This window comes from Micropterus dolomieu, linkage group LG22 (genome assembly GCF_021292245.1).
Source record: "Micropterus dolomieu isolate WLL.071019.BEF.003 ecotype Adirondacks linkage group LG22, ASM2129224v1, whole genome shotgun sequence".
NCBI lineage: Eukaryota > Metazoa > Chordata > Actinopteri > Centrarchiformes > Centrarchidae > Micropterus > Micropterus dolomieu.
In genome coordinates this window covers 31,956,567-31,983,215 of record NC_060171.1, presented here as the reverse complement: position 1 = coordinate 31,983,215, position 26,649 = coordinate 31,956,567, and the positions used below count along the sequence as shown (strand labels likewise).

The window sequence follows — 26,649 nt, the reverse complement described above, 5'->3', positions numbered from 1 at the left end:
CATGAGTTTCCTGATCTTCCATCTTCTTTCCATGATCTTCTGAAAATAAAAGTTAACCTACTCCCAAGAATTTTCCAAACATATATTACTTTAATCACATTTAAAATTTAATTTTGACCATGTTTAAAAACTTAATCATCCAACTGGCACAGGAGCGCAGAGGCTTTTGATATCCAATAGTCGCTGGGATGCTTGGAGGGAAGCATTACTGTCACAACAAAATTAGTTGAGTGACCTGGAGGGAGACAGAAATGAAAGGTGAGGGGAAAAGTCAGGTCAAATCAACTATACATTATATTGCTTAACAGAGACAGAAATGGCTCTGGACACTAAAAACTCCTATCAGTAAAAAAATATGTCAGCTAAGTGCCTTCAAATGTATAAACCAGGTTTAAACCAGAATGTGAGTGAGGGTCCCTGAATGGATCTGGTATGTACCAGTGGTGGACAGAGTCCCAGCTCTGGCTGAGGTCTTGTACAGAGGAGCGTGGTAGAGGTCAGGCTCAGGCACGTAGTTCTGCTGGGGCTCAAAGTGCACCACTGGCAGCATGGTGTTCATCACTCGAGGTAACGCATCCTTAATCACCATGTTCGCATCGTCCCAGCGACTGGAATCCATGAACATGCCGTGCACAAGTGCGCCGTCCTGTGGCTCTGGTAACTGTTGAATCCACAAATGAAATGCAGCCGTGGTGAGTGAAACATACTTATTCAGTGATCAATCCTCACTTTGCACTGCTGTCTCTTGTGTTTTCACAGTAAATATATTTAGCAATGGTATGCATTCACACTCACTACTGTTCCAATCATCACTGCTCCTTTCAGAAGCTGGGTTACCAACAAAAACATAACAAGTTGTTTGCCTTAGTAAAATCTTTACACAGCTAATTTACTAAAGTTTTATGGATTTCATTTTCATTAGTTGAAGTAGACACAAGAGGAACATGCTACCTGAATTTGACCCCGTGAGAAAAAGAATAGAGCATATCCAACCATAAAAAAATCGTCTTATTTTCAGCAAGAAAGGGAATAATCGTATTTCCCAAATTTCTTTTAAAGTCATACTGAGAAAAATGAACATTTCCTGTTTTTTTTTTTAAGATCTCTTATGTAAAACTTGTAGTTCATGAACTCAATTTAAGTTGAAAACAGGTCTAAAGACTAGTTTAAATCTTCAAAGAAAAAACCCTAGCGTAATGACTGACATGACTTATTTCCGACTTTTTATTTCTGGAACACAACACTCTGTTGGACATGATTGATGGATGGACATGAACAACAGGAATGATAAATTCTGCAAAGTGAATTTGAGATAAGTGAACTTGGCTAACTTTAACTGAGCTGTGGGTCTGCAGTGAAACGTCGATGAACCAAATTAATACTTACTACTACTTACTATTGTACTTGTACTACTATGTATTATTATTATTTATATGTATTGTTTACTTAATAAAAAACTTAACATATTTTATTTTTTTCTCCCACAGACATTTGTGATGTCTGCTGCCCTGATGTCAGCCCAAACACTCATGTTTGAAATGATCTGTTTTCTGGGGCATTCTATGCCTTAATTGACCCTTCGCCAAGTCACGCCCCAAATATGCAGCTAGCCAATCACAATCTTAATACAATCTTCAAATGTACAATGCAAACCTTTCTGTCTCCTTTCAGAGATCGGCTTTTTTGTTTTTACAAAAATTAGACAATATATCTCCAGGGAGTTATAGACAGTGGCAGCACCGTGATAAATCCGACAGGTCCGACAGTCGGACCTAGCAACAGTAACTAAGGGGGGCGTGGCTTTAGCAAAGGGTCAATTAGACAACCGCCACCTAAAGAGATGACAGGAAATGAGGGCAGAGTGGGGGAATGACACCCAACAAAGGTCCCCACGCTACAGTTACTGGTCAGTACCTTAACCTCCAGGCCACCAGAGCACCCCATTTTTGAAATAATCTCATGGGTACAACTGGAACAGGATCCTTAAACATCACATACCAACAACAACACCTCCCTTCCAATACCTCGTCATCTATGTTGCTGCGCAGAGTGCGAAGAGCCTCACAGACTGCTGCCTGGTCTCTGTAAACTGGCATCATGTTGAAGCAGAAGTTGAGCTCATCAATGGGCAGATTGTAGTGCCTGGCATGATTCTGAAGCAACCCTACAGGCCAGCAGGCAGAACATGAAAATTACTTATTTTGCAAGATGTGAATACTACTAAAGAAACTGTTGAGCAGTTAAAAGATAATCATGTTGTTTTACAGTATACTTGAAAGAATACTTAGAGTGATCATTATATCTAGCAGCTTAGAAATGACCTTACTGCAATGGGTTAATAAAACATGGAAGACTTTTTGGTGCTGCAGTGTTTTACCAGTAAGAAAGCCTTGAGGGAAGAAGAATCCTGAGATCCAGAAAGATTTAGGCTGACCATGTGTGATCCAAGTCTGGCAAAAGAGAGAGATTTGTCATTAAAATGTGTGTTTCTTTAAATAACCCTTTTTAATGTGTGTTCATTTTTTTACAAACTATGGTGCATAGCAGGTATCTGTTACGAATGGGACCTGAAAGTAGGGACGCACCGAACGTTCTGCTACCAAAATTAATCGGCCGGGAAAAAAGCACTTTCGGTGTTCGGCCCAATAAGTCATATTTTAACGAACAATTATGTTGACATGTTGGCGGTGTGGAAGCATTTTAAAGTGTCTGTGAAAGACGCAAAAATCGCTGTTTGCAGACACTGTTCTGCTGAATTGGCTCCCAGCACATCCACACCATCTGTGGCAACAAACGGTCTGACCCGCTTTGAGTGTTTCTGTCACTCGTTTGTGAGAAGGCGATTAAGCTAGCCGCACCTAAATTTGGAGTGCACACGTATTAAAGCCTTTATGGTAAATCCACTGAAACAGACCAGTGCGAGCTGATGGGCAGGTTAGAGACTTTATCAGTTTCTCTCTTTACAAAGACAAGTGTTGCAGTATGAGAGTCCTACCTGAAGAGAGGCTGTGAAGTCTTCATGTTATGCAATACAAGAACCACATACAACATTATTTATCAAATTGGGTTGGACTGGATGAATTTAGCGCGAGGAGGAAACACATGTGACAACGTCTGGTTTTCAAAATAAGGTGTCTGTACAGGATGGAAATAAGATTAATTGGATTATATTCACAGAAAGTATAAAACCAATTACATGTGTCCATTAAAAGTAAACAGACACATGTAATTTACTTTACCGGACCCTCTCGACCCTGGGACCCACCCCCCTAGTCTCTCCAAATCCTGGGGGAAACACTGAGTAAAAAGCACATTTTGACTATTTAATTTATGCAATGGTAAAAAATAAATCTTTTGAGGCGCTGAACATGTGCAGTCCCACTCAGTGGCTACCCATCACATCATGAACTAATGCAACTCCCCTGTTTGTCCCTTTTGCATTTGTGTTTTGTGTGTGTGTGTGTGTGTGTGTGTGTAAGAGTTGCTTAAGTCAGGGGAGATGAACGCTAAAATGTGCCTATGATGCATGTGTGTTTGTGTGTCAGTATTTATTTTCCTTTCTGATCCAGACCTGGATAAAGGAGGTCCTGAGGGCCAGGTCTCTGACCCAGGAGGCCAGGGGTTTGAGAGAAGGGTAGGATGAGTTCGCCCAGTGGGTGGGAACCTGGTTGTTCAGGAAGCTTGTGTATATGCGGTCCATCTCCTCTGACATCACTACCAGACCGGCTATGGCCTTCTGCAGAGTGACAAGAGAGATCTGGGAGACAAAGAAATCAACGTACATCACAATGAGGTGGTGGAAAGGACAATGAAGATCTCTAGAAATGCTTTTTACTTCTCATATATAACAATAAATATGTTTAAATATTCAGTTACTCAAAGATTCTTCACTTTTTGGCCTTTATTTTTCTCAAGTCATATCACTGTTGGCTCACTGATGTTCTCACATTTTAGTGGGTCAAAGTATTATTCCTCTAGAAGTGTTTGCTACTATCAGTAGCTGATAGAAAATAAACTTTGACAAAAGTTGTTTCCTTGCAACACAACTCCAAATAAAATATATGATGGTGGTCATACATTGTTTACAAGTGTTTATGGGTGCTAGCTATGTGTGTCACCCTGAGCACTCTCAGCAGGTTGGTGAATCTGTCTGCCTCTTGGCCCAACACCGTTGTCAGGGAGTTGAGGCGGCCGTTTTTGTCGCGGACAAACAGAGTTTCCACCGCCTCGTCCATGTCCAGACGCTCTGCACACAGACAGACAGGGAGGTAGACAAGATGGACATGGAAAACACAGTGTTATATAATGATATACCATGATACACATCTCAACAAAGACCCAAATGTATGCGTTTGCATGTGTATATATGTGTTTGTGTGTATATGTACCAGGTAGCTTGGCTAAGATGGATTCAGCCAGCTCGCAGACTATGTCATCATTACTTTTAGCTCCATGTTGGACTGATGAGCGAGGATTAACATCAAATATAGTGTTGATTAAGGTCATGGTTTCTTGGCGCTGTGGATGCAAACATATAACACACACAAACACACACTGTTGCATCATCTGTTACTGATATTTTGCAGTTGCACAGAAATGCTTTTATACCCATGAACTGGATGAGCAGCTTCAGCTTAAATCATGAATAGGTCCATACGTAATGATATTTACTAGTTAAAATGAGCTATTAAACATACCCTTCTGCAAAACAAACACAATTAAAACAAAAAGGTCAATTAGTTTACAACATCTGCTCCTAGAATTCTATCATGACAAGGGAAACGTCATATAAAATCCAATCATATACATACACATTACAAAATAGGCAGAAAGATAGGGATTTGTATGGTTTTTACAATAAGATATTTATATTGTTCCTCACCTGGAAGGCCAGGTTGGCATTCTCATGCATACCAAAGACCTCGGGATCATCTATGATTGGAAGACTCTCAATATACATCTTATATTGCTCTAGTTTATCCATCTCCGGGGCATAGTAGATACCTTAAACACACAAGAGAGAAAACCCATTATCCAAATAAAATATAGAGTATATGAGCATGCACTGAGACAAATAGATTTTTGCAAACACACATGCACACCTGGTATGTTGAATTCCATTATATTGTAAAGTGTCTGTGTTATTTTGTCCATCCCCTGCATACACACAGAAGGCGAGAAGGAGGAGGAATACCTGAAGGGGAGTAGGTGTAGCTAGGATCCAGGGTTTGAGGCGAGAAGAAGCCTTTGAGGACTGTTCTGAGGCAGCGCTGGTCCCACGCATCCGTCACTCTGCCTCCATATGTGATCTCACCTGAAGAGACAGACACAAAGATCACATAATGCTATCAGCATTATGTGATCTTTGTGTCTGTGGTGGGCAGGTTCACACTGCTCCTTGTCACTCATCGTGATCAGCTGTCTACCTGTAACCGACATCTTGCCCGAGGACAAGGTAAACATTCAGCTGTGACCCCATCACAGGCATTCAAAAAGCAGTTTCAAAACATAAACAAGCAGCAGTAAAAGCCAAACAAAAGGTAGTGGGAATTATAATGCATTATATATAAAATGTTAATAAAAACTGCAGTTGTAAAAAACACCTTAAAATTCTAAAAACAACATTGTGAGCTACTCAAATATTTTCCTACAACTCACTTTTAACTCGTGTTTTTTTTTCTGAACTGATAACCGAATGAACTGATATGAAACATAATGTCAATGCTGACTGATTAAGTTATTAATGACCAGTGTTGAATGTTACTCAGTAACGTATTACTGTAATAATATTACTTTCCCCAATAACTAGCAGTGTAACGGATTACTTTTCCAAAACAATAATATTATTGTTATTGTTAAAGTCAGCTGTCAGCCAAAAAGCTAAAGGAAGAATGGAGAGCGAGGGAGAGAGCTGTTCTTTCCACAGCTGGAAGTAGCTACTGCCATTATTGTGTCACAGTCTAAGATGCATTGTCGTCTGTTGTGACCAGCAAAAAGCATTTGTACAAATTGTACATCTAATTTATTGAAGCATCTGCTGAAGCAGCACAGCAACGTGGAACTTGAAACGTGAAACGCAGCTACTTCCATAAAGTAATATAGACTAGATTAGATTCTTTATTGTCCTTTCCAGGAAATTTGTTTCCACCATCTATACGCACATTGCCTCACATATACACAACATGAACATACATAACAACGTGCTGTACATTTAATACACAATATGACTCCCAAACCAAAACATACCTTTTACTTAGCAAGTACTCTTGTTGAGTAGTATTATGGCAGACGGGATAAAATTCCTGCTATAGCGAGCCCGTTTCCAGATTACATTCCAGATTTGATGAAATTTCAGTTTATTGTCCAGAGTGAGTCCAAGGTATCTGAAGCACTCCACCCTTTTAACCACAACATTATTCATGCATGTAGGGTTGGGGGTGACAATATGGGCTGTGCTGGCAGAGTTGGGTGTGTTAATTAACATTTCTTTTGTTTTTGCAACGTTCACCTGAACTGCGTGAGGTGAGAGATGGAGACTTGAAAGCTTGATAGCTTAAAACAGAGAGACAACCCTGTGGGGCTCTGGTGTTGGTGATGATGGTGGAGGACGTCACAGAATCCACTCTATCTGTGGTCTGTCGCCGAGGAAGCTGTAAACCCAGTGATTGCAAACTGAGGGGACGCTGAGATGGTGGAGTTTCCTAATCATCTGGTGACGCTGAATAGCGTTGAAGGAAGAACTATAGTCAATAAAAAGAAGTCTGGCGAAATTCCCAGGTGATTCCTGATGTTGTAGTAGGGAGTGAAGAAGGCATGCCACTGCATCTTCTGTCCCCCTTTTGGCAAACAATAAAGGATCCAGTTGTGGGTACTGTAACAAGTAATGTAACTAGTTGCATTCATCACCCAGTAATAAGTAAAGTAATATTATGATTACTTTTTTAAGGAGTAATAAGTGACTAGTAACTTATTACAATCTCTGAGTAACTTGCCCAACACATTAAATCTTTGCTTCAAGACATTTGGGTGGATGGCGTTATTGGAAATCTGCTTCCAGAGGCACACACAGGGCATGGAGACACACAAGAGGAAAGGCACTGTTATAAATTAGGCATGGCTGGAGGAAAAAACTCTACAAAAGAGCAAGAAAGATGATGTGTAAATTATATTTAACATTAACAGTTAAATACTTAAAACCCATATTTTCTCTAAAGACATAGTTATGTAAGGCAGTAAGGAAGGAAGAGAATAATCAGATCAATCTCTGCTGAAGCCTTTTGTAAGGCTTTGTTGTTTGTCTGCTGAAGCCAAACACAAGGACTGATAGAATTAAGGATTAAACTAAGAGCACAGTAGTGTGATAACAGTAAGAAACATCAGAGCCAGAGTGGTGCCAGAGTGGTGCAGCTCCACTGAGACTGAATGCAGCACAAAATCATTAATTGCAAACCAGATTAGGGAAACAAATGAACTTAAGAGATAGGATGAGTATTGTTAATGAACGAGATCCCCCTCTTATTTAACTTTAAGATGCCTTAAATGGAAGTCCTGGACAAACAATATTAAATTGACACGATTAAATATCAACAAATTTTCTGTTTGTGTCCATGTGTGCCCAGAATTTATGACAAAATAAAACTAGACTTTTCATGTTTGAAAATGAATCAAACAAATTGGAATTAAAACAATTAAAACTCCTTTGACAAGTAAGTTCAAACTCTGCAACCCTGCTAGAGTATACTATATATATATATATATATATATATATATATAGTATAATTTTATGGAAAATTTAAAACATTTAAGACATATTTAAAACATTTAAGACATACATGCCCCAGGCTACATGCAGCAATTAATGATCCAACAATTTTATATATAGAAAATTGATTGGAGCAGTACACTATAAATAAACTAACACACACACGCACACAACCCCAATTACATCAACTTGTGCTGTACTTGTATTTAGAGAAAGACCTGCATGCAAACACACACTTCCTGGGAGTAGGCTTCCCTACCAGTGATGTAGATGAGAGCGTCCCAAGGGATGGCGCCTTCTTTGCAGTAGAGGTTAAGGTTGAGCAGAGCAGACTCCCTGTCACTGTTATTAAACTCATAGCGGATGTTCCAGCCCAGAGGACCAAACTTCTTCCGCTCCTAATGCAAAGCAAGACGCAAGTAAGGACATATGTAGCAGTACAGGCACATACCCACACAAACACATGCGACATGCAAGGGAGTAAAACATTTACAGGCACACAAAGAGGACATTTTTAAGCATGTGTGAGGTTTTGAGAGGCTGTGTAACCTGGATAATTGCGTGGAAAAAGCAGATTCCAAAGACGATCTTCCTCCACTGGCGTCCCAGAACGTGGTCTTCAAAGTAATCGCTGGTGACCTCTGTGAAAGCCCGCCGCATGTTGGCTCGCAGGCCTTTAGGAGGCTCATTAGTCACCTGGCAACAACAACACAGGACAAGACCGTATGATACCTGTAGCGCTCCTGCAGTATCCCCTTGTGTAAACCTGTATATATTTCCCACTCATCACATCTGTTTTGTCCCTAAGCCTTAAAGCTGCATAATCAACTGTCATGTAAGGTCTAAACTGCAGACACAACCTGATCCTGCAGATCTGCAGACACAAATCAGCTAATAGTGAGAGGAAGGTTAAGCAGTTAAATATTTAATGGATAAAATCAAAGATTACATATCATATACAGACAATGCATATCGCAAAGTAATCTAAAAAATCCTGTCGCCCATTATTAAGAGTACTTGACTTTATTTGTGAGAGAGGCAAAATAAGTTATGTAAGCCAACAACCCCTGGTGCAGACCATCATTTCACAGCAGCATCCGCCAAAGGAAAAGCAAGCAGAAATAAATCATTCCCTGATGTTTTCCCTACCCAAGAACAACAGAAAAATTAGACCCCATTGCATTTTCTTTCACTGAAGACCAAACATACCTGAGGCAGCAATGTGTTTTAATAACAACTAGGGGCTCAGATTACATTATATAGTATGTTCATACTTTTAAGAGGTTATTGTCACAACTTGTAAATGATGTGCTGTACGCTTTTTTCAGTTTGGAACAGATGTATTTTACATATATTTTCTATATTTTAACTATGTTTAATGTGACTGTTAAGGCAAATTCCTTGTATGTTGAAAAGCTACTTAATAAACCTGATACTGATTCTGCTGTTTGCTGCTTATACTTTTAGAACAGTGATGACTGGAAAGATTATCTATGATGACTGTGGAAGAGTTCAGTGGTCAAAGAGTGTATGTAGATCTCCAGTCACTGAAATGTTGCAGCTTTGCTGTACTAAGATAAGAATATTCTTACATATGAAGTGATAAAAAGATGAAATATTGTCATTGAATGTCATTAAATCATTCACAAATGTTTCCCCAAGACTTTGAAAACACTTTTAACACTATTTGTTGATTGCTCCAGTGGCATTCTCTCAACTACCCTAACTAACAGAAGTAAGAGCCGGATGATTCTTAGACCATAAACATAGCAGTGTTAAAATGAGACAATTGTTATTATTCTGAAGTTTGATGTACAGTTAACATGAATTTCAACTTCCTGACTTGTCCTGACTTATAGACTTTTGAGCAACAAATAGCAACTTAACAGTTGTTTAACCTTTGCCTGAATCCTAATGTACAATACTTAATAGACTCAGTGACCGCTGAATATGCACGTTATGAGAAGAGGGTCTAGCCAGTGAATTTACAGATCTGTGAATGGACTACAATTTGGGTCACATCAGTTTTACTTACAAATACCAATGGAATTAAAAGCATGCGATCCTCACATAAACTTAAATAAAACAAACAAACCGCCTGGCATTACTGACTATGGACACACTGTTTATACTGATGATGTGACGCTTCTTTTTTAGCAGAATGTATCAGTTCTGCCTTTTGTTCAACTAATTACAAAACTTGCAAAATGTCACATAACGTGCCAATAAAAGTTATCCAAATAACATACATTCAACTTTTTACTTACATGTCATAATCATCCCTCATCTCAGCAGACAGAGCTACAAATCTAATGCTTTAGCATACTACCATCAGGTTCCCCTTTGTAATTAATGAGATTTCTTCTACCTATTAACTCTAGAATAAACAACAGTATTTAAATAAAATATTAGTCTTTTGTACACATGCAATATGTGAAATATTAACTGTACATTTCCAACAGAAGTTATACTCAGTATGTATAGAAAATTTGCTTTGAAGGCGTGTGGTTGTAAATAATCTTCATGTAGAATACATGTAGAAGCAGCTGCAGAATATTTACTGGAGATAATGCTAATTTCTGCAAACCTGAACGTTGGAAGTGAAGGCAACAACTCCTGTCCTAGACCTGCAGAGCAGTCTTTGACCTAAATTTGATCTTTGATCTAATATGAAATGAACTGAACTAAAATGAGATCATATAGAGGCCCAGTGTGTGTGTTTACCTTGACAGAGTTCTGGAGCACTGTAACAGGAAATACTTTGCTAGGCATGGAACTGAGAAACAAACGGAAACTCTCGTGGATTGATGTGTCTGAACAGGAACAGAGAGGAACATAATTTAAAGCCATAAAATAAAGAAAAAATAACATAATGAATGTCTCAATACATTGAATAGTGTGCATCAAATTATTTCTGTGAAAAACCAAGGAAACAACCACTAAACAAAAGGTTAGTGTTTTCTGTATTATCTAGGTGTTACAACACACCATACACTAGAGCTGTGTAGCACAAGTCACGGAAATGTTACTAAATCCTACAACTCTCATTTTTTTTACACCTACACAGCCCATGCTTGTGGCATGTAACAAAGTGGCTGTAGAGATGTATTTGTCCATCTGTAAAACATGGCTATCTAATAATAACTAGTACAAATCTTAATTGAAATTGATTAAACTGGGAAAACTGCCTAGGTGTCATGATGCTCTGTCCTTGTGTGATCATTTGTATAGATACATGGAAGTGTTTCGGTGCTGTTTTACTGTAGGAATACCTGGCTCAGCAAAGGTCTTGATGAGCTCCTCCATGGCCAACATCCAGGAGACAGCCAGGTGACAGTTCTGCAGAAAGACCCATTTACCACTCTTCAGTGCTGCATGGATCATCTTCTCTGCTATCGGCCCCTGGCCTTGACCCAATGAGATGGACTCAACTCTGAGAGGCAGAGATAGATGGAAATGCCCCTGTGATAATGTGTAAACAAGTGTATATACTGACCATCATACCAAACTCCCTCTTCTCTCCACCCAGATGGCTTCCTTGTCCTGCCACCATCCCACGTCCGACTGCCTGTATACATTTTTTTACCTGTCAAGACAGCCTCTCTCTTTTGCAAAGCGCTGGAAAGCACCCATAGGGTCAGATCCTGTGCTGAGAATGAAGATCAGTGGTGTGGAGGGGGACATATCGTTGTAGAGGTTCGCCAGGTCAGCTGGAGGGTTTTCAACAAACTGCTTCCCCAGGCTGACAATCACGAACTCTGTTGCTGCAAACACCACCTGGAAAAGAGAGCGAGGAAGTAGGTCAAAGACTAATGGACTAATGGACTAATACCACAGTAAGAAGAGAAGGGCGTAGCATGTGCATGAGAGGATGAGACTGCATCAATGTGAAACAGCAAGTAAGAAAGGGGCAAACATTAAAGGAACAGCACTGAAGAAGACTGACAATATAAGGACATATAGACACAAAATGAAATAGGTCATTTTTAGCAAGGTCTTGCTGAGGGCTGCAGGCCAGCATAATTGGATATTAGTTTAATAAGCAAATTATTTGCTGGGTTTATTATTAAAAAACAACTGACATGAACAACAATTCCCCCCTGTTACCTTGTAGACCTAAAAACAAACTATCTCCGATACCTTACTAAAAAGCCTTCAATGGACTTCTAGGCTTACCTTCTCTTCCATGAAGCTCTTGATCAGGACTAGCTTCTGGAAGGCCCCCAACCTCTCATTCCAGTTACCTCTGATCTCCTGCTTCACCTCTTCGGACTCCCCAAGAGGAGGCAACTCTGACACGTAGCCTTCCCAGGTCTCTGGATTAATGGATGCTTGAAAACGTCCTAAAGGAGAGATAGCTGTCATTTAATGCTACATAAATGTTCATACGTGTTTTTATTAAACCTTTGCCCAGAAGTGTATATATAAAATGTCTACACTATGTGGTAGAAGAATGATTTGAATATTCTGAAATATTGTGTTTTGTAACTAGGCCAAACATTCTACCTTTTAAATTAAGCAGAAGCATGATGCACTTATTCTGCTGATTCTAGATCATCCAGGATCATAGCACTGGGTATGTATTACCTAGCTTGATGTGGATGTGGGTTCTGGTGATTTCCTTGGAGACGTCCTTGAAGCAGGGCAGCGTGTCCTCCAGCTCACAACATGTCTGTCAGTAAAAATCACTTAGCCATGGAACATCTGGCCGTTCTGCATAGTCCTGGGAGAAGGAGAACGACGGAGAAGAGGATTAGAACAATAAAGGAAAAGAATGGAGGACAGACCTTGAACCAAGAGGCAGTAATAAAGAATTAAGAGATGTCAATAAAAGAGAGGATGATTTAAAACCTCTCCGGTAAGGTAAATGTTACAGATAAGAGATAGTGATGGCATGAAAAGGATTCAAAATTAGCAAGAGAGTAGATGATGGAAGCATTGAAGCTGCCATCGGTGGCAAAAGGAAGGAGAACATTAGCATTAGCAGGCAGCACCTCCAGCTTAACAAATGCCATATATATAACGAGATCCATACGGTAGGTGAACACAGGAATATACCCCTGGGTAGTACTGGCTGATCTGTTTTGAGGTCTCAAAACCTTTTCCCCATCTTTAGTACCCCAACCAATAGTGCCTCAGCTGCACACACTCCTGCCTCACTGGAGTTTGCGAGAGAAGAGAGAGACGAGGTGATTATTCAAAGAAAACCATTGAAACAAAAGAAAGTTGGACTATTCTGAGGTCAATTAGACTCTCAGTTCAGATGACCTCATTTAGTCCCTCTGAAGTTGTCAAGACAGGCCTAATCTTGAGCTTCTAAGGCTTTTATAATGACTGCTTAAGGACTAGAACTCTAAATACTGGAGCTTTTCTCGTCTATTCAAATACCGGAAAGCTGAACTGATGTAGAGCTAAGATTAACTAAAAATGGACACCTTCCCCAAGCAGGTTTAAGTAAGACGGTTAGAAACATGGTAAGGACTAAAGTTAGAAGAACCAACACTTTCCCTCTGTACTTTTCCTCTGACGGACTACATCCCTTTACATGATGTCAATGACCTGCAATGATCTGTACATACATGGTAATGTGTTTTTGAACATATTGGGGCAGAAGTTTGATATATAAAAAAAAATAAAAAGTATTCACTGAGATGGAATTTTTCCAGAGACATTCGTAGATGTTCATGAATTCCCTTACTGTCTGTCACTAGTGTCTTTTGTTTCTGTTTCCTGAATGATGCGAGAGGTGAAATGTCACTCTCTGCAACAATCTTTTGACTATTAATAGTTTTCAGTCACGTGACGTGCGCGGTGACCCGGAGGGACCAGGACGGCAGCTCACACATGACTCCCCCGTTAAATTTCCCTTCCCACGATTATTTGGATCACCTCTCCACTCAAGAAAAAGAAAGATATGGACACAGTGTTGGGCACTTGCAATCCATATACAGCACCCGCTGTCGTATGTTAAAAACCTCCAGGTTCCAACCAGAGCATGACTGCAGTGATGTTTACGTTTACCGTGTGGAGATCCCTCACCTTACACCTTACTCCATACCTCATCGATTAGTGCCTCCGATAGCACAACAACTATTTTTGCAACACAAAAGTAACAAACCCAAAGTAATAGTGTATCACTTGCTTCCTAGTTGGCGGGCAGCGGAAAATAACGTCTTTTTTGTCCTCCAAGGGAGCGTTCCCCTTGGGACGTGATGTCATGTGAAAACTAAGAATGACTATAGTCAACTTAGTTAAGTTATAGCATAGAGTAGAAGAATAGAAGAGATGGTGCAACTGAACAAAGCAGTGGGTTAAGTGTGAAACTAACTAGTTACAAAAAAGCTGTTGACTTTAAAGTAAAACTTGATTTGCTTGACTGGCTAAACACCATGAATTATCCATGAACACCATTGAAGCATCGTTATTTAGAAAAAATGCATGAGCAAGAATTTGATTCCAGCCACCCTCATCATCCCATTTGACAGATTTTCATCTGACACAAGCAAATTTATCAGCATTAACTTTTTGACTTGATTTCCCAGCTCACCTTTTCCAAAGCGGCAGCTCCTCTTAGGAAGTGCTGCCACTCAGCGTCGGAGATCTCGCCACACTGCTTCATGATCTCTACACACAACATGAAGCTGTAGATTAGCTTGTGCTGCTCAAAGAGGCCACGGGACACATTGACGTAGGAGTTGAGCAGGATCTGGTCCAGCAGGGTTTGGAGACGCTCTTCTAACACACTATTCTTCTCTGACGACTCAATGGTGGAGTTAAAGAGCTGAGGGTGGAGAAAGAAGAATGGGACAGAAAGATAATTCAACAGGATGAAAACAATTATGTTCCATGGGGTCTTTTCATAATGTGTTCCTAACAAAACCTTAAAAGGTCAGATGGAGATGTGTCTGGGGCTTGTAATATAAGACCGGTTACTCTCTCTCACCTGTTTGAAGTACTTGAGGGAGAACTGGTACATTGGATCGATCTCAGAGAGACTGGCGATGACAAAGTACAAGACTGAGCCTCGGGTGGCTACGGGTCGGTAGCACTCCCTTGCAGAGTTGATCATCAGCTCAGTGGCCTCTGCCTCCTCCAGACGATGCTTTATGGTCTCTGATGTCACCTGCGGAATGATGGAAAAGAGAAAGAGAGGAGCAGCAACAAAACAACAACAGAAGAGAGGTGGTAAAGGAAAGGTAGGAAACAGAACAGGACAAAAGGAGAATAACAAGGTAAACGTAAGTGGGAAGGATTCAGCGTACTAACAGCACAGATCAAGACAAAACCTCCATATGACCTTTGCCTGATCTCAGATTTACCTTTGACTCCTGGAGAGTCTGAACTAGCTCCTCGTTGTCAAGTATATTCCCCTCAGAGGTGAAGAGAAGTTTAAGGATGCGGTCTTCAATATTTTTCAGCTGGTTGCGGTCAGCGTTGATGCGCACAATCAGCTCATTCCTCTGTTCCTCAAGATGTGGACTCTCCAGACGCACCACATCACTGAGGGGAGGAAGAGGGGTTGCAGGAAGATCGGGGTAGAGAAAAGAATGCGGGGGAATCGATCACTGGCCAAAAAAGGCTGAGATTATGGTCAAGGTGCAAGTGCAAAGTGCAAATAGTCATTACTGACGTACATAGAGTATAGTGGTCTGTAAATGTGAACCACGTGGTTTGGGAAGGATGCAATATTTGTTTTTCATGTGTTTCTATGCATGTGTTCACCTAAGCAGCTGGTCTTCCAAGCCAGTCTTGGTCACGGTGAAGTTGATGATTGTAACTTTGATACACACCTGAACAGGAACACACACATCAAATACTCTCAAGAGCCAGCATATTCAAGAAGATCACACTTCATCCTAGCCTTTTTTTTGTGTGAAGCCTACCAGCGCAAAGTCCACATACCACCAGCCTGTGTACATGTCCTAAACTGCCACAAAGTAGAACCATAAGCTGGCATTTACATTCATGGTGTTTTAATATTTTTGTACTGTATAGAAACAGGCTGAAGGTGGATTATCTTCAAAACATTCTGACCCTCTTTTTAATAAAAGAGATAAGGAGATGGTGACAATGTCAGGTGGAGTAGAGCTGAACCTTTCAGATCTGACTGTGGTATGCTTATATATGTGTGGTCATTCTCTGTACATGGGATTAATGCAGCTATCAGATCTGCAACCAGAAATCAGACGCAGAAGGGCATAGAGAATCTGGTCATTTTTCACAATAAAATACCCTGTGCAGACTCCCGATCATAAAACAACAATAAGCACGGTTGGGAGATGCAGCCTGCAGACGATGGAATGATGGAATGGCAGAGAGGTTGTTTTGTATGCTTCTGTTTCTCTTATTCCTTATTGATGTCCTTACCTCTGGTAGGTAATGTGGGTTGGCCATCTTGGTGGTCATATAGAACCTGAAGTTTTTGTCATAGTCAATATCTGAGTCTCCGAGTCGGATCAATGTCCGTCCACCAGCCACAAATGTCTGCTTCGTTAGGATGGGCTCCAGAGCTGGATCTAGGGTCTCCTTTAACTATACACACACACACACACACACAATTCAATAATGCAGGAAGACTCACACACAAATAAACAAGACAGTCCAGTAAATATCTCACAGTTCAAAGTATGTTTAATCAAAGGAAGTAAATGGGAAGAAATGCCAAAATTGTAAATTATACATATTAAAATGTACACCTTCCCCAATTAGTTATTGTGGAATAATGTTTTGCTTATAACTTACCCTTATGCTCAAACATGTTTTAGTGTTTTTAATGTGTTCCTACCTCCTCTAGCAGCACAGGCATGCCCATGCGTACGGCATTCTCAAGGGTACGGAGAAAGCTGGGGTCTGTCAGCTTGATCACCTTTAGACCATGCTTGGCCTCCTTGGAGCGGATCCATCGGTTGGCCTGAGGGTGAAAGAAAGAACCTTTATCTAATGTGATAAAAAAAGAATGGCTGGTAGCACTTGATGTAATAAAGGGAAACTTTAGCAATGGTAGTGCAGCAGAAAAAGATACAACAATACAGGATGAGATTGAGCTCAGTGTAAAGCTTATGTATGTAAAGCAATAGAGAGCAGCTGTACTCAAAGAATGATAGACTATAAAGCTCAGACATGACAGAAACTGAAACACACTGAATTGCCTTGATCCTAGTTTCTGGTTCACCTGATCCTGTGGGTCGATCATAAGAGGCCAGCGTCGGCCCTCGGTCACCAGGATCCCGTTCTCTGTGGAGACGGTGTCACGTGGCAGACCCTCTGTGTTCCACTGGCGGATGACAAATGGGTCACCAAGAATGTTGACCAGGCTGAAGCTGGAACTGATGGGGATGTTCAGGTCCTGGCACTGTATTATCCACGTGTCAATTAGCTGGGGAAAGAGGACACAATAGTTTATTATTTGTTTTTTTTTCTTTGAAAGATGATTAGTTTGAGGTGTTTTTAATACTCTTGTGTTTTTGTATCCTGCTTATTTTATGGTTTGTTCCTCTTTAATGGCTTTCTTATCACTGTACTGTGCATTAAACACGTGTGTTTTCATAATCTATTGGGCTTAATTCTCTTTTGTACAGACAATGCAATGTAAAGGGGCGGAGTGCACTGTATTGCAAGGTCAGTATAAAGTCATGTTTGATGAGTCAATAATGTAGTTATCCTGACAGGCCTACATTCTGCATATCAGATAAGTCCTAAAAGCACACCTCGTCACACTGTACCTACCAGCTGTCTATAATGGGAAGTGAACGCTCCATAGTAGGCCACACAGGCAGCTGCAATGAAGACATTCCCTACTGCGTTGATGATCTCCATCTCAAACAAGGCAACACTTTCTTCCCAGCGAACTTGCTCGTCACCTAGAGCAGAAGTCAGCTTCCCTGCTCTGGTCAACCGAGCCTGTGTCAGAGCCATGGTGTTAACTTTCAGGAAACACAGGGGTCAGGAAGAGAGAGAGAGCAAAAAAGAATATCAGCAAGGTAAATGCTGGCAAATAGCAAACATATAAGTTCCATTTCCAACTCTAGAGAGCTTCACACAACAGGAACATGTAAAATGTACAGTGGCTGGGCAGTTTAAAACCCAGGTAGAGTTCAAGGCGGTAATATATAAAGGGCACACCCCTCACCCAAATCCTCCTTCTCCTTTATGCTGCTGTCAAACTGCTCCTTTAGGACCCTGATCTGGTTGTCCACCTCCTGAAGCTTTTTCTGCTTCTCCCTCAGGGTGGCCATAGTTATATCCTGCTCTATCTGCATGGGCCGGAATAGAGGGAAAAAGGGATGGAGGGAAATAGTATTAATGAACCATTTAGAGAATATTGGGTGCATTTCTTATTCACATCATTTGGCCCAATGCATGTAGGGATATCCTGGGACTGAGAGGGAACAGAGAATGGATTGGTGTTTAGTGGATAAATGTTTTGACTGTAATAGACTTGACAAAAATAGGCAGCACTGAGATTTAAAGCAAGATTACGTAAACGATCATCCATTCAGCTGTTATTTGTGCATCTATATGATTAAAACCCGTCTGCATACTGCACTCTGCTATATGTTACTGACCTGAGCCTTGGCCAGCTTTTCTCTCTTGGGGCCGACTTCTTTGAGGACTTTGGAGTAAAGATCCATGGCTCTGACCCACATGCACATTGACCTGCAGGCTTTTGATACCTTCTCCACCTAACAGCAGCAACACAGTAACATATAACCTATGTTAATACTGTGTTAGGCTCCACACATTATTGACAATTCATGCCATCATAAAAATCTGCATAGTTCATTTCAGTAGCATACATGTCATAATAGAAACTTAAGAAGTTATTTTCCAGTTTCAATCCATTTCACCACAATTTCACCATAATCTGTTTAATCTCCAAACATCTGACTGACATATGAGAGTCCAAACAGACCTTCTCAGGTAAGAAATCAGGGTTGTTGATGTATTTCTGCAGCTTCTGCAGGATCTGAGGCCTGATATTGTCTTTGTCATAGTCTGTCAGGCGCCTGAGGAAATTGGCATCTCCCAGTAACTGCTTGGCACCAGCCCAGTCCGGTCTGTACGGAGAAAGAGATGTTTGTGAAAAAATAAGACAAGAATAAGAAAAAGCCTATTAATAAGTGTGAGTGTGTGGCTTAGTTTATTTAAGGATGGAATACATGTTTTTAAAAATGATAAGCTGATTTCCAATTGGAGTTTGGCCGGTTGTTACACATTTACTGTACATGGTGCACGAGTTAGCAACCGTAGCCTGGAACAATTAATCCCTGTTTAGATTATTGGGATGTGCCATAATTAGTGAAGATTGTGTTAATAATAATAGTGATCGATTATCAGTTGGTAAGAGAAGGGCACTTTCACTTAAGGGTGTACTCACATTTGTGACATTAGACATTAATGGCTGTGTGATGTGTTATTTTGAGGGGACAGCAAATGTACACTGTACACTCACTACTTTACATTATAGCATTATAAGTGTCATTTCTTCAGTGTCACATGAAAATATATAATCAAATATTTACAAAAATGTGAGGGGTGTACTCACTTTTGTGAGATACTGTAGCTTTCAAATCAAAAAAGTCTTAATTTTTAGTCATGAAAGAGAAGCTCACTGACTTGTAGTTGAGCAGGATGCAGACAGCCTCCATGACAGTCATGACAAGGTCTGGGGGTTTGGTGAACACCTTGATCTCAGAGATGTCAGCCTTGTCGAGAGAATTAAGAGCCTGATTGGCACTGTCCAAGGCTGGCTGAGCCTCATCCAGGTCCCTCTGCGCATCATCGGCTATGGCCTGGGTGTCTTCAGCTTTGACCTTGGCCAAAGCCTCATCCTCTTTCACTACTTTACGCACCTGTGGCAAGGATATGTTTCTGTATGATACATACACATACACTATAGCAATGAGAAAAGGCTATTATGCTTTCCCAGCACCTCATAGGAGACAATAGACACATTTTTGAAAGTCCTGTGATAACGCTACCATATCTCTCTCTAAGACACATGCACACACACAGACCTTGTCAGCACTCTCCTGGTCTACAGTCAGTTTCTCCATGAGGGCATCAACATCTATGGATTTTTGTTTAAGGATTGGCTCCAGATCAGACAGGTCCACTTTCATTTTGTCCACAAGCTCATTGGTCTGCAGCAGTTTGGTCAGACCGTTCTTCACACGGTCCCTGGCCTGACACACAGATAGATTAGGCATATTTCACATGTAGACATAATCTACAATACAAGACAGCCTCAACCACAAATAAAATGATCACAAAGAACACTAGCTGCAACTTCCTCTTCACAATGTCATGTAGAAATGACTTGATAACTGCTCATGAGCTTTGATAGTTAAACCTACAAGCACTAGCTGCTGTCTCTTCTTCTCTAGCATGGACAGGTATAGGTTGATGAGCTCCAAGTAGGAGGTAGGCGTGGTGTAGTATCGGCGTCTCAGCTCTGAATAGAAGCGCTCGGCCATGTCAGTGACACTAACATGTATCTCCACGCACATGGTCGAGAAGCTCTGCTTCAACTCCTCACTGCCAAAGTCCACATTCTGGAAGAAGGTCTCAGAGACAGACTGCAGCGCCTCACGAGGCCACTGGGCACCACGGGGTACAGGGGAAAAGAGCAAAGAGTGGAATGCAACAGAACAGCAAGAGAAAGAGAGACACATTTACAAGCTTCCACAAATGAATGAACAAATTGACAACTGTTGCTGTGGTCTAGTCCTAACAAACATGTAGATGATCCCTATAATATGTTTGTACCAGTTAGAATAATTGTATTTATATTTAATGGCTTTCTATACATAATATAAGATAATAATATAAAATCAAAGTGAGTAATCATATCTGACTGGACATGGTCAGAAAAAGGAGAGCTAGCTCAGCATACCTGCACGAACCAGTCAATGGTGCAGCAGTTGACCAATGAGGGAAACATACGACAGCGGGACCTGAAGGCATCTCCCACGGGACTCATACACAGCACAATGTGAAGCTTCTCCCGTACACGAGAGATGAAAAACTGAAACACCTGAAGACCAAACACATGCAGAGATTCTAAACTTCTGGAAGTTCGGTCTCAGCTGGCACATAAGATTATAGCCTAATATATTCTTACAGCTCACTTGGGAGCGCTCATTTAAAAGAGGTGGTATTGTACTTTTTGTCTTTTTCCCTCTCCTTTTTTGTGCATCTAATAGGTTTGCAAAGTGAAAAAGCCCAAAGTCAGGCCCAAAGAGAGTTCCCATCTCCCACAGAAAACACTGCTCTGAACTGCCTGAAAACAGCTTGTTTGTAGTCCAGCTGCTTTCCTTTGATCCCTGTGACGACACAGCAAAATGCGGCTAGTCCGACACGCCCTCAAAAACACAGGTGGAAGGTTGAATCCGCGTTAACCAACTGCACATAAGGTCCACTGTAAAAAAAAGAGCCAGCCAAGAGGGGTGATAATCCGAGACAGAATTTAATTTTCCATGATTAATCTACAAATAAAAAACTTGAATATTTTCCGACATTATAGTCACACATTTATGAGAGAAGCTGCAACATCAAACACACACGTCTACCGTGTAGTATGCATGCACTGGAAAGTTATACAAAATTTTGCCATCGGATTTAGCATTGAGGAAATACTCCTGAGTTTAGCCCACAATCACTATCATGCGCTTTAGAGACTTTGCCTTGGATTGGGCGTATTCAGAGGGAAAACAGAGTGATTTTTGATTTTTTATGACATTAATTTCAGGGAATTTTTTTCTTCTTGTAAATTTCACACTTTCATCTAGGATTTTTTTTCTCGGTTATTAACCCCCGACCCTAAAACCCTAAATCTAAATATGTGAAAACACTTAGGAGAATTCAATTATATACTACAGATGGGCTACATCTAAGAAACTATCCCGGTAATTAATTAAGATTCTAGCTTCATATTTACTGCACAGACATGATAATGGTAAGAAAGTGATATTTCCCCAAATGTTAAACTATTCCTTTCCGTACATCACACATATGAATTGATTAGAAATAGACACACACATTAGTTAGGTATATAATTGCCATCATCATAGGTTCTAGGTAGAGTCTGGACATTCAAAGTTCTGAACTCTTCACCAAAATTCCTCACATCATCTTCCAACATCACAGCTCACTGAAGAAATATTGGTATTATTTGTCACAGAGAACTCAGTTTTAATCAACAAATGAAAACAATGTTCAACAGAGAAGACCACCTCTAAAATGAGATCGGTTTCATCTGTAACTACGTAGAAATCAGTTTAAATAACACATTTTGTTGCTGACTGTGTAGGTATTGTTTGTGTGTGTCAAGAAAAAAGTCTGTCTCACTGACACTCACAGAATTTTTGCAACTTTCCAATCATTTGCTCATGTTGTAGATATATACAGTGCTGCATTTTTACTTTTCTACAGGAAGTGTTTGTGTCTGTGTATACCTCGTCCCTGTTCTCCTCACTGATTCCAGCCTCTTTGGCTTTAGGGCGGGTGGCAGCTAGTATGTGTTCCAGCTCATCTTTCTCAAAGAGGTTGGGCACCTCGCCAGAGTTCAGCATGTTGTTGATATCCTCCAAAAACTCTTCCACCACAATCTACAAGAGGATATATAATTGGATGTGCAAAAACAAAAAAACAATCAGCAGGCTTCCAAATGTTTATCAGTTTCACGTCATCGGAGATCTTCCATCATACCTGAGTATCCGTAAAGAGGAAGACCATATCTTTGCCCTCCACACCAGCCATCTTGTAGAGCCTCCTCAAGTCCTCATGGAAGCTGTCATAGTTATAGCCTCGGCTCAGTTCAATCTCGAAGCAACGGTACCCACACATGTGAGCTGCCAACCGAGTGAGTGACTGCTTGCCTGTACCTCCCACCCCCACTAGCAGGGCATTGCCTCTCTCCTGGCGAATCATACGGGCAATCCTAGAAGGAAAGAAAAAAATAAATTGAATGTTGTGGTTATACAGGTGACAAGTTCCATGCCATGTGAGTTTATTGAGACCTACCTGCTCACTAATCATCTTCAATCAACGTGTGCAGAGAGATATGCCTTGATACAACACTGGTGTTTGCCAATGGCGCAGTATTTTCCTGCTATTTAAAAGGCACATTACTCAGATAGTATGATGCACCTGCATAAGTGGGTTCTAATGATGAGCGCAGTTTTATCTGTGGGTCGGGTGGGTTTGGTCATAAAAATTGATGTTCAGATTAATAGTAGGTGGGAAAAATATTGTGGAGAGTCTCTCCATCAAGAGATGCGCATTTCTGCATGTGGCACAGCAGTGTAACTTCGTTGTCATGGTTTGGGGATTTCTGATCTTATTTTGGGGTTTCTGGTTAATAGTTTGTTGTTTTCCTTTTAGGTTTTACATGTATTCTGTGTTTTGTTTTTTTCATCCTGGTCCATTGCCATTTGTTCTGGTTTTGTCAGTCTGTTGTGTCCGTGTCCTTATCTGTTTCTGCATTCTAGTCTTGGTATGTTCAGGCATCCATCTCACGTACACCTACAGTCTATGAGTGTCCTGTCTGTTAACTCCATGTGTCTGTGTCTGGCCTTGTTTCCTGTTTCATTCTGAAGTTTTCTGCATTTGCTGTCTGTGTCTAGTTTTGCTTCCTATTCTTTTCGTGCCTGCAAGTAAGCCTGTGTTCCTCAGTTTGTTCCTGTTAATAAAATATCACCTACTTCATCTGCCTGCTCCTGTGTCCTCTACCTGTCATTGATCATTTAAAAGTCCAGACACACCGACAAGATCAGCCAGGAATGTTCTGCGTTCTGTCACTGTTAACAAAGACTCCAGTCTGCAATGTAGTTCATACACTGATAAACCACAAAACTGTACATACATTTCTGTACATACCACTCTCGCTCGTCCACATGAGCTTTCTATCTCTCTTTGCTGAGTGTCTGCATCACACTTTTTTTATCAATTGATGGATTTTATAACGTGCCATTCATCTGTCATTTAAATAGCAATGTTCGAATGTACACACCTGGAGACATGCTCAATGGCGTCCTGGAAGAAAACCAGCTTGGTCTCCTTGGAGAAGGTCATGTTGTAATCATCGAGGTAGTCCTGGAGAATAGCCTGAATCTTATCCATGTCTGTCAGATCCTCATACACACGATCTTGTTTCTCTGCCCCCACCTACAGGGATTATTACATGGACAGCAAAGCGAATAAATACATTTGAGCTATTTCAGTGTAAACATAAATCTAATGTTTTCTGAATTTATAAAGCATTCTCTCGAAGAATCTGACCTTGATGAAGTCCCCAAATATAATGGGCTGAGTCACAAAGTATGAGGTCTCCAAGTTAATGCTAAAATACTTGCCTGGCAGAATGAGAGAGGGTCAAAAAGACGAGTATTCTTAAACCAGTAAAGATGCAAAATAAGTGGAAATTTGGTAGAACAACACTTGGTAGTCCGATGCGCAGGATTCAACCAGTTTGTGCACTTAACAAAGTGAACCATCGGGACGGGGACAGAGTTCTTACTGGCCATATCACTGACGATGGTGTTGAAATAGGTCTTATCTTGGTTGTTGATGAGTCGGTCGTGGAACACTCGCTGACATTCGTGGCAGAAGAGACGGAAGATCTGGTTCTTGTCTCTCACTTGACTCGGCTCACACTGCAGCATACCTGGATATCAAGAGAGGGGAAGGTGGATGGAAATTTAGCCACACTAACTTTAAATTATGTGTGTCTTTCTGTGTATACAGTAATATGTGTGTGTGTGTGTGTTTTAGACATCCTGTGTGAAACAAGGGGCTTGGTGAAAAATACAGCCAGAAGTGTCTTTTCTGCTGCTCGCATGTTCATGCTTCAAATCAAGAATGCGTGTGCATTCTAAAATATCGCATGAGCAATTGTAGTACCTGTTATGGGTGATCAACTAAGAATTATTGCATTGATGACAACAGGAGCAAACACAATGGAGGTAGCAGTACTTAACTGAGGGTTTTGCGTGTTTTAATGGTTTCTGCCATGAAGAGTCGGGAGGGAAAGCAGCCACTGCGTAAAAACCTTGGTTTGTTTCATTCAGAGCGCCAGTATGCAGAAATCGTATGTACCTGCCCATCCTGCCTAAGACTGCACTAAGCACTCCTTTGGCAAACCCCAGCAGAAACAGATGCAGTGTGCTGGAATGACCCAGACGCAAGGAAATGCAGGCAGGTCATGCTTCATCCAGCCAGAGGGAACAATCACAGACCGTCCGCACCGTGACCTGTCGCTCCGCGAACTCCAGGATCTGGCCCCGTACTCCCCAACGCCCCATTCCCTCTCCGATACCTACAGTGGGTTGTGTCGCTATTACGACCGGCGCGCTGAGAACAGCTGGTGATTGTTCCCTCTGGCTGGATGAATTTTACGTGTGATCCATGCACTACTGCAGCTGGGGGCTCTCCGCAGCGCCACACAACTTTCTAAATTCTTCCATCTCATGGAGAAAAGAAGTCAGGTCGAAATGAAATTTGCTTTATTGGCATGAATGTTAATACAACAGTATTGCCAAAGCTTCAAGGAAAATACAAAGAAATAATTCAATTTGTATAGTTCATCGAATAAATAAAATTAAATAATTTTATTTCTATATATTGGATATAGAATAATATTATCTAATGTTGTTAATTTCTCTACGTGTTCTTTCATTACGGCTGTGTCTCCTTCTCACAACGATAACAGCAGCCATCTCTGTGCAACACTTGGTGGTTTGCACCTTCCTTTCAAACATATTAAATACAGATGCTGTTGCACTCACATGAAATTGCTGGTAGGCTTGTTAGATCACATTGTGTGTAGAAAATAAATGTATTTGCATAATATGCTAACTGTATATTCATTAAGGCAAAAGTAGTAAATGAACAACAGGTGCTATCTTGCACTTTTGAAAGAAAGCTTACGTGTTAAATTGCTGGTGATATCAAGTTTGCACACGTTTTTTACTCATGCAAACCTTCTAAATCTGGCCCGCTGTGTACAGAAAAACCATGTGATGCCAGCATAATAAGAAAATGGGAAGAGTGGGTGGTTTATTACCCTCAACAACAGTTTCTATTGCTAAAGGGAGCTGTGTTTGAGTAATGCACTCCAGTGTTTCCCACACATAGACTTCACTTGGGCTGGGCCACAAACATCGAGAGAGAGACAGATGGAGGCGGGACAAGCAGCAGAGGTGTGTGAGTGTGGGGAAAAGGGAACTGAAGGGAAAGGGAGACGATTCAGTTAGTGAGTAAACAGTAAAATAACAACAAAATTAGGTAAAATTAAAATATTCAAATAAGAAATAAGCTACTAGAAATAGAAAACTCCACTAACAATGACCCGGCTACGCCACTGGCCAAGCTGACACTCTGTGGTAAACAATGCACTCTAGCTATGTTAAGCACGTGGTCGTAGAAGCCACTTGATCTCATCTTTGTGCAATATGGATGTCTTCTGGGTAAAGGAAGAGAGGACTGGAGAGAGAAAAGAAGGCAGATGGTGCAGACGATTTGGGAGCATGAGGATGAGACAGAGCTTATAAGTGTTGGTAATGTGACCCCAGCTATGGAAGTACAATGATTTTGACTCTTTGTGTCTGTCAGTCTCTTTCAGCACAGCTACAGTTTAGTTTGTGCAGTCTAGGAAAATAGAGGGTGTATATGCTTCACATTAAAATGCATCTTTGGTGAACCAATCGCCTGTTCCTGGAAATGCAAATGCCACGCAAAAACCAACCCACTGCTCATGTCAAGTCCTAAGTGTCAATTCAAAATGCATTTTAAGGGCTGCAAGCAGAAACATATCCGAGTACGAGATAGTACACATAAGTGGCACGCCCATGTGGTGCTACAATTCACCTAGTGAGCAGTATTTAGAA

At 40.9% G+C, this 26,649-nt stretch overlaps 1 protein-coding gene across 1 annotated transcript; it reads right to left on the bottom strand.

Moving 5' to 3' along the window:
* Nucleotides 1–70: 70 nt before the first annotated feature.
* Nucleotides 71–24,426, bottom strand: LOC123962247 (dynein axonemal heavy chain 6-like). Its single transcript, XM_046038276.1, has 36 exons — nt 24,282–24,426; nt 24,044–24,117; nt 23,775–23,929; nt 22,472–22,703; nt 22,219–22,371; nt 20,658–20,798; nt 20,119–20,361; nt 19,780–19,947; nt 19,379–19,614; nt 18,675–18,819; nt 18,328–18,444; nt 17,892–18,015; nt 17,489–17,685; nt 16,935–17,138; nt 16,548–16,673; nt 16,130–16,294; nt 15,485–15,552; nt 15,082–15,262; nt 14,706–14,885; nt 14,310–14,543; nt 12,350–12,434; nt 11,939–12,105; nt 11,349–11,539; nt 11,035–11,195; nt 10,487–10,575; nt 8,312–8,458; nt 8,022–8,160; nt 5,195–5,314; nt 4,883–5,004; nt 4,389–4,518; nt 4,119–4,246; nt 3,572–3,757; nt 2,378–2,450; nt 2,025–2,164; nt 439–661; nt 71–235 (listed from the first exon to the last, which is right to left on the bottom strand). The coding sequence occupies exons 1-36, from the start codon at nt 24,424–24,426 to the stop codon at nt 132–134; spliced, it is 5,493 nt and encodes a 1,830-aa protein (XP_045894232.1). The 3' UTR covers nt 71–131.
* Nucleotides 24,427–26,649: the final 2,223 nt, after the last annotated feature.